The following is a 9,090-nucleotide window of genomic DNA, read 5'->3' as shown; positions in this document are numbered from 1 at the left end:
AAAAATATTTTATGGATATCAAATCAGCTGCTTAGGGATTATGGGACTCTGCTCCAAGTAATAATAGTACGGTCTTTGGAGTCTTTTCCATTTTAGAGGGCACCAGATTTTGTCAGTTTACAACCATTGGCATGCTGCCTAGGGATTATGGGAACGGTGGTCCATCTTGATTGGGGGACTCAAAGCTGAGAAAGGTAGTTAGTGGCCAGCAGAAGATGTTTCTTTATCATCCCATGTTTCTTGGGAAAACTTTTGCCATCTTAAACATCCTTATTGTTCGAAAAAAATCTTAGAAAAAAGTCACATGTTTAGCAAAATGGCAAGTACACAGCTGGAGTCAAAAGCTCATGGATAAGCAGTAGAATTTTCAACAATATTTATTTGAGTTCTTTGTCATGGAGAAGACAAGATTGTGAAAATTGGCGGGAAGGTTCTGTATGTGATAAATGCTTTTTTGTTTTGTACATTAATGTTTGGTCTCTTAGACAGGAGCTGGTAAAACATACACAATGGGAACTGGATTTGATGTTAACATAATGGAAGAAGAACAGGGCATTATACCACGAGCTGTAAAACACCTTTACAGATGTATTGAAGGAAAAAGGCATGCAGCTATTAAACAGGGGCTTCCTCCTCCAGAATTTAAAGTCAATGCTCAATTCTTAGAGGTAAGCCTTCATCATACAGCAATTTCTCTGAATAAAGATATTTTGGACATACTGAAGTAATTACATACAATAATGCATAATTTAGCAAAATGCATATATATTTGGACACAATTCTGTGTAGTTTGGACACACTCATTTCTGTTTGTCATGTAGGTAAAGTTTACACTTTCTTAGTAAACATGCAAATAATATTAGCAATCAGTTTTGCCTTGAGTCTAAATGGATTGTGCTAATCTTGTTACTTATTTAAGACAAGGGGGATGGGAAAGAAGTTTAAATTGGCTTTTCTTGTGTCAGATACTTCTGTATGGTAGAACGTCATAAAATTTTACTTTTGCAAACATAAATAATGCCTCCAGGGGGAGGAGAGTAAATTATTTGATATTTATAGTACAGCAATGATTGCTGAGACTTTTTCTAAGAATCAAGGCAGGAGGTTTTATTAAAATAGGATAAATAGGACATCTACTGTTAATATGGCAAAGTAGTTGAATAAGGCCAGTGAGATGTGCCCTGTTTCCACTCTTCTAAAATAAGTAAGTGTATAAATGTTTTTCTGACTCAGGGATTCCCCTAAAAACAACTAGGCTATTAAAGTTACAGAAGTCTAAGTAAGATGTAAGTTCTGGCACAGGTAAATACTGGACAGCTATTGCATTTCTTTAAAAATATTAATTAGTTGGGCTAGTACGTACCTGTTGCCCTTCCCTGAAAGCACTGGATAAAACCTCTCTGGCTAATATTTGTCTAGAGTAACATATAAACATGGAAAATGTGCTATGGGAGGCTTTTAATCCCTTTGATTTGGACTTTGCTTTCTGAGGGCTTAGAAGAGAGTTAAATAGTTGCTATTGGTAGGAGCACCAGACCATTCTGGTCTGTTCTAATGTTGTTTTTCCTCTGTCCAGCCTATTTTTAATAAGAGGGTTTAATCTTTCAAAGTTAGGGGTTATCCTGCATACAAATGCTCCCTATGCTCAGCCTTTTGCTAGTATTTGGGTATATGGGAAGGTGAAATTCAAGAAAGTAGGGTTCAGTAAGTTTTGGAAAATGATTTTTCAAGAAAATTAGTAAAATATTGAAAGACCCTGGATTTGCATTATCATTATTATTATTATTATTATTATTATTATTATTTGATAGTGAACAAGGGGCACAAAATATTAAAGAATCGATGACAGATTTGGTAACAGCAGGTAGAATATTAATAGCAAAGAACCGGAAAGCAAAATGTGATTATCAAATAAGCAACTGATATAAAGAACTTTGGAATATAGCCATCAATGATAAACTAACTTAACCCTTTTTCAAACTAATATCACCTGATAGTAAAAATTAATTCTGAGGTTTTGGGGGATCATTTATTGAATATGTTAATGAAGGGAAAGGGTTATGTACTATCACAAGAATTGATGCAATTTTGGAAGTGGCTACCTGAATGAATAAATGTTTCTATACTAAATAACATATATCTGTTGGTCCTGCTGAAGGGTAGCAACATTGTACTGTATTGTTTATTATTGCTACTAATAATTTAATATTTGTATTGCTTTGTATTTGTGTGCATTGTGAAATTTGTTTTTATTGTGTGTGTTTTATATAAATTTTTCAAAAATAAAAATTAAAAAGAAAGTAAACAAAAAAGCCCAAGACCCACTAATAATTTCCCTTCAAAAATGTACAATGCCTGAACAGGGCCGGCAGTTGTGAAAAGTTCATACAGTCATGGAATAGTAGAGTTGGAAGGGACTAGACGGCCATTGGGTCCAAGTCCTGACTCAGTGCCGTACTTCCGAGTGAGACCATCCCTCTCATGTTTGTCCAGTTGGATCTTGAATACCCCTAGTTTGGGAGGGTCCACAACCTTCCTAGGTAATTCCTTCCATTGCCATACTGCTCTAACAGTAAGGAAATTTTTCCTCATACTTAGCTTCAATCTGGCTTCCTGTAATATTTGATACTACCAAATAATCAGTCTATTTTGGAAACATTGGAGAGATGAAGATAATGACCTGCTTCTCACAACAATCTGCTACATTGTGTTTGGAGCCTGGAAGCACCCTTGAATGGTGGCCGTGGGTGCCCAACTTGCTATGTCTTATTCTGTTGTGTGAATCTAAGTAGCAGGTTCAACCACACTCAATCCGTACTCAGTCCTGGAGTTAGGTAATGGTAAAGACACTAACAGCAAGTTCCCTATTTGCTAGTAAATCCTCTTCTGATATATCTCAACCTGCTACTACCTAGTCTGGAGGTTCTCCTTCCTTGAAGTATTTTGCATAACTTCATTAGTTCGTATTTTAATTGCTGATTATTCACATTTTGGATAATGATTTTACTCAGCTGCTCTGAAAAGAAACCACATCATATTATAGCTAGTAAAAATCTGCATATTTTTAATTAAAAGCTGGCTTCAGTTTACATACCAATTTTAATGTACTTGTTCACTGATTTTTAAAATTAGCTTTACAATGAAGAAGTACTTGATCTCTTTGATACAACACGTGATATTGATTCAAAGAACAAAAAGTCAAATATCAAAATTCATGAAGATTCAGCAGGAGGAATATATACAGTTGGAGTCACAACACGGACTGTGAATGCAGAAGCAGAGGTACTGTTGCCCAAAGTAATGCTATTTGGTTTGCCAGTGTGGTGTGGTGGTTGGGCTGGGGACCTGGAAGACCCATATTCTAGTCGCCATGCAGATGTGAACCTCAGTGGGGCAGTCACTCACTTTTAGCCCAACCTACTCATACCTCAGGGTTGTTGTTGTGAGCATACAGTGGAGCAATGTAAGCCTCCTTGGGTGCCTTGCAAGAAGAAAAAGGCGAGATGCAAATACAATGTAATAATATTTCCACTCTCATTGTAAATAAGCAAAAGGAAATACTCCCTTGTCCCCACATAAGGGTTTTTTTAAACCTGTAAAGTATTTTTGTTTCATTCATAACCTTTATATTTCTCCCCAAATGTGCTGTTATCTTCCTTTTGTGGTTGGAAGGGGCCATTTTGCTTTCATAAGGATCCAGGCATGGAAGATCAGTTTTCTGTGAATATATAGCAGGGGTGTACAATGCAAGGCTTGTTGGATGCTCTCAGTATGGCCCATACAGCCAACATCACTTCCCCGTCTTTCCCCCCTGCAACCCAGTTAATCTACCAACCGGCTTTTTCCTCAGGCTATACCCCCTCTCTCCAACAGGGGGAAACTCTTATCTCTGATCAGCTACTGATCAGAGATAAGAACATAACCAGCAGGAGAAATAAGTAAAAGCCTGTAGGGCTAACTGCTATTTGGTTCTGTTTACTTCTGAGTAAATATGTAGAGGTTTGCTTTGCTTATTTGTGAGTAGACCTACTGGTCATGCTTACCTCTGGGTAGAGGCTTGGCATTTGGAATTCTATTTGAAAGTAGTATTGAGTGAGTAGAAACAAGTTCTCCACCCTTCTGGTGATGTATGGGTTCTGTACAAGATGTTGTGCAGCCCTGTTTCCCCAAGAGGCAGTGGTTATAGCCCATGTGGTCAAAAGACGTAAGATATGCTGGCAGCTTGCTGCCAGTTTCTGCCTTCAGTATCTCAGACATCAGCAAAATTTCCCATTGCTTGCTCTGACTCATCTCATTTTATACTGTGTCACTGATGTGGTATTAACTATTCAGAATACTGTTAAAGGGAACAAAAGGAGACAAAATACTCTCTATTGTTATCAGGATAAAGTAGCTTTCTTTTTGGTGGAATCTGGTCAGTTTCCGTGGTCCAATGATTTAGATGAATCTAATGTGTTCATCAGTTCATTTGGAAAGAAATTCTTTTCTCTTTGTCCAGATGTTGGTATATGTGTTTTTGCATGCATCTGTGGACATGTGATTCCTCACACTTGAACCATACTAGTTCTTGCTTCGGTATCTGTGTACCATAATTTTGGAAGATGGGGGCAGGCCAGTGGTTAAAATGGTTTCTATAGGACAACATTCCCAACTTGGTACCTTCCAGACATTTTGGATTACAGCTCCCTGCATCTTCAGCCAGCATGGTGGGTTGGACATTGATGACAGCTGTGGCCCTACACATTTGGAGGATACCAGGTGGGAAAGGCTCTTGTGGACACTTTTAAAATGTGTGGAAAATAGATAATTGCTGAACCAGATGTTGTTGAGAGGAATGTATATTGGGGCCTGGTGCCGTTCTATTCACTTTAGCTTTGGAGAATTGGAACAATACATATGGAAATGATAGGTTTCTGTATTATCTGTACATGTTCCTAAAATTCAGAAGTTAGGCTTAGGGGTGTGGTCATGTATTACAATAAGGCTAATCTCTAGATCTTTTCCCCCTCCTTCTTGTACAGATGATGCAGTGTTTGAAGCTAGGTGCTTTATCGCGAACCACCGCCAGTACGCAGATGAATGTTCAGAGCTCACGTTCACATGCCATCTTCACTATCCACTTATGTCAAACAAGAGTTTGTCCCCCAATGGATGCAGTACGTATTATCTTAAGAGTACGAAAATACCTTGAACAATGTTTTGAAGTGTCTTAAGCCTAGAGGAGTGTCCTGTATTCTCAAAATAGCTTGCAAAATCTATTTTCATATCATGTCACCTCATGTCATATTGCTAATGTGGGGAGCTGCTGCAGTGCTATTTCTTCCTATGATGCTGGGGCAGCAAGAGGTGCTTACACTGTAGCTTCTGACCAGACCAGCATGGTGTCTCCTGCATGTGTCTTGCTGGCATAATGTCAGTGAACTGAGCAATGCCCAGAGCACTATTTTAATATTTAAATACCTTACTATTGTTAAAAATAATCATATTTGAGAAACATGCCATTATTAATGGACTTTATTAGTTTACTACAGCCTTCATCAATGTGGGTCCGGTGGCTAAGCATTACAAATATATGTGCATTATACCCAGGTATTGCATGATAAGAGACTTGTTTTATTGGGGAAGTTAAAGGTGGTCTTGCTTGCGGTCCCTTTACAGCCTTCAATCAGTTGCTGGTGTAGCTCATGCCAGTGGAAGAAGGTGTTCTAAATACACAAGTAATGATGTGAAACTGGGTAGAAGCAGCTAGTATATATTATATATTTTGGCTGGTTTTAAAAAGCAATTGCATTTGATTTGAAAAATTAAGCATGCTTCTTTTAAAATGTATTTTGTTTGGGCTCCAGAATCTATTATGTATTTATGCATTTAGACATATGTTTGAAGATGTAAACCTTAGCTTTATTTGACTTTAAAATAAAAAGTTGGCATTGGAAAGCAAACTGGGACAATCATGGGAATAGAAGGTTCCCATAGCTACCTCATGCTTTGACTGAATTTGCAAAAATTATGTCCTAGGGTCTCTGTCCTTCTGAACATTTTACATGTATGTACTTGTGTGTATGTATCAACTCTGGAAACTAGAATGTGATCATGAGGCTGGAGACCATATATTTCTTCATTTATTCTGATTAGATATTTTGCAAACATTTGACCACTGAAAGTAATTTATGTTAGTAACAAATAATAAAAAGTTCTCTAAAGCTTTGGAAGTGAGTAGGAAAGCATTTGTGCATCTGAGTATATATTAGTGGATTCTTAAATCAAGAATTTGCTTACTTAAATGGGCTTCTCATTTCTAATTGATATAGTCTCCTCTAGTGGTATCGAGGCACACTGCAGCTTCCCACCATCCATTCTCAGCTTCTCACAGATAGTTTTAAAAGGAGTTGAAAGTCGTTTAAGAGAGGGTTGATTTCCAGATACTCTTCTTTTGTCTTAGTGTTGTGTCTAGTTGAATAGATTTGTGTAGCTTTTTGAAGCACTGTTTATTAGAGCAAAAATGAGTTAAGTTTACACGGTATGAGCATTTCCCCTCTCTTAAGCATCCTTCAGTCTTCAGAAAAAGACCTCTTTTCCATCTTCAATTTAAGATATGATTCTAACTCAGGACTCTGGCTAAGAGAAGAATGGATTCCCTATTTCTCTCTTCTTGGAGAGGATGCAGGAAAAGGACAGACAGGCTGTTCCTCCTCTTCCTCCTCCTTTTGCTTTAGCCACTTCCAATTTCAAATGCTGGCTTGCCTTGAAGGTGCAATGGAAATCTTACTCTTGTATAGTACCAGGAAAACAGGACAAAAGTATTTTCCATATGTGGGCTACTTTGTTAGACCATTTGTTTCTCAACTAACACACTAAAACCATAATTATTTTTAACATAGATATGGTAAATGGTACAGGATATTCTAATTTTAAACCATTACTAAAAAGGCAAGTAATAAAAATATCACTTATAAGTATCACTTATAATATGTATTTAGTGATGTGTTAAAAAACTTTCCATGGTTTTTAGCTACTTGTTGGCCACAAAAGTTATTCAGAGAGATTGGCAGTTTGATGGGTCATCATTTCAGTAGCTGAATTTAGTTAAGGATGAAGGTGACATTGGGCCTGCTGAGAAGGCTGTGCTGAGATGGCACTGAGTCACTGCATTTCTGGATGTAATTTTGTTCCTTTCCTAGTTCTCCTGTCTCATTGCTCTGCTTGTGAGGGAAGAAAAACCTTCTTTACATGTCCTTTCAACCAAATATCCTGTCTACTGGGGGCTACACATGAATAATTTGAGATATTTCTGTCAGTTCAAATTCTCAGAATGGCATTTCTTCTATTTAAGGAGACAGCAAGATATGTGAAGACAGTAATGAAGTAATAAAAATAATGTCCTTATGAGTGATTCCTTGTTATTACATGCCACAAGTCATGTGCTACTTGTTTAATTGTCTTTCTCACTAGGTAATGTCACGTGTTTTCTTTCTTTTTGCTTTTAATCACAGGACAACATAACAGATAATAGAATAATTTCAGAGTCATCTCAGCTGAATGAATTTGAAACCCTTACTGCTAAGTTTCATTTTGTGGATCTGGCGGGATCTGAACGATTAAAGCGTACAGGAGCCACGGGCGAAAGAGCAAAAGAAGGCATTTCTATCAATTGTGGATTAGTAAGTTTAAGTTCTTGTGCAGCTTTGCAAGTAGCTACACTTGTCCAGAAGAATCCCTGAGACAGTGCACAGGAGACAAAATCATTCGCCGTAGAGGGGTCAGCAAGGGATGGCATAGGCTTGAAAAGTGAATCATGTTTTCTTCGCTATGTCAAAACTCCTTTGCAAATATGTCTAGCAGGTTGGCTTGCTTTTGAATGTGTAGTACTAATCTAATATTTACTACACTGTTAGAAATTATTGCAAGACTGGATGGTGAAAATTCTTGATAGATTAAGGCTAATTGGGGTTGCTTCCATGTTAAGATTCGAGAACCTTTTAAAACTTCTGTTTTAATCCTTGGTTAGGTACAACCTCTGGATGGCTTTCAGTGTTTTTACAGAGAAGATCAGACCATGGGTAAAGACAGTGGTTGTTGAGCTCTAGTAGAGAAGGGTTGGAGACAGGAATAGTATAAAGTACGGCTGTTTCATTTTTCTTTCCTTAACAGATCTCCCTCCCCACAGGAAAGAAAAAAATGATAGAAGAAATGGTGGAATGATTAAAAATAAGAAATGATATAATCTTGACTTCCTCTCACATTCAGTGAATGAGGCAGTTGTACCAGAAATGCTGCTACTGGCAGCACCTCTGGGTTAATGGCTGCTTTTTCTCATACCTTGCACCTTAAGATATTTCTTTAAGGGTCAAATGGATTGCATCAGAGTAACTGAGGCTCCTACTTTACTCTTATGTATGCTTGTGTGGTCCTGTACTGTATTGGATGATGGCATGTTCAGGATCTGTAGAAGGATCAAGCATTTCCAGACAGGAGCAATGTGTGTAGCTGGAGCTTTTCTGGAAGGTGTTCTGGAAGGTATGAAGAAAGCTACTTCTAAAACACTGCGGAGGCTTGTCTACTGCGGTGGAAAAGAGCGAAGTGAAGCTGCCTTGTGTAATTCTGTGACAAGGTTTCGAGATGGCTAGATGAAGGGGATGCAGTGGATGTGGTATACCTGGATTTCAGCAAGCCTGTGACAAAGTGCCCCATGATATCCTGGTGGAGAAACTGAGGAGTTTTGGGATACACCAAAGCATTGTCCGGTGGATTAGGGCACGGTTGACTGACTGAAAGCAGAGGGTAACCATTAGTGGGGAATCATCAGGATGGCGGCTAGTGACAAGCAGGGTCCCCCAGGTCTCTGTCCTGGGGCCGATTCTGTTTAATCTTTTCATAAATGACATGGAAGAAGGGGTGAACAGTCTGCTTATCAAATTCGCAGACGATACTAAAACTGGAACAGTGGCCACAACTGAGGAGCAGGTACTCCAGATCCAAAAGGATCTGGACAGACTATGGAAGTGGGCAGGAGACAACAGGATGGCGTTCAATGTGGATAAGTGCAAGGTCTTGCACTTGGGGCATAGGAATAGCTGTCATAAGTACAGG

At 38.3% G+C, this 9,090-nt stretch overlaps 1 protein-coding gene across 1 annotated transcript in view; it reads left to right on the top strand.

The window, feature by feature from the left end:
• Positions 1–9,090, top strand: part of KIF21A (kinesin family member 21A) — a 96,385-nt gene that overhangs the window by 30,558 nt on the left and 56,737 nt on the right. The window contains exons 3-6 of the mRNA XM_044423261.1: positions 486–668; positions 3,133–3,282; positions 5,022–5,156; positions 7,494–7,661. Of these exons, the coding sequence (XP_044279196.1) occupies positions 486–668; positions 3,133–3,282; positions 5,022–5,156; positions 7,494–7,661 (636 nt within the window). The remainder of the gene's footprint in view (positions 1–485; positions 669–3,132; positions 3,283–5,021; positions 5,157–7,493; positions 7,662–9,090) is intronic.

Source organism: Varanus komodoensis, unplaced genomic scaffold, assembly GCF_004798865.1.
Source record: "Varanus komodoensis strain SLA01 unplaced genomic scaffold, ASM479886v1 scaffold13_3, whole genome shotgun sequence".
In the NCBI taxonomy this organism is placed as follows: Eukaryota; Metazoa; Chordata; class Lepidosauria; order Squamata; family Varanidae; genus Varanus; species Varanus komodoensis.
This window is presented reverse-complemented; position numbering and strand designations above follow the sequence as displayed.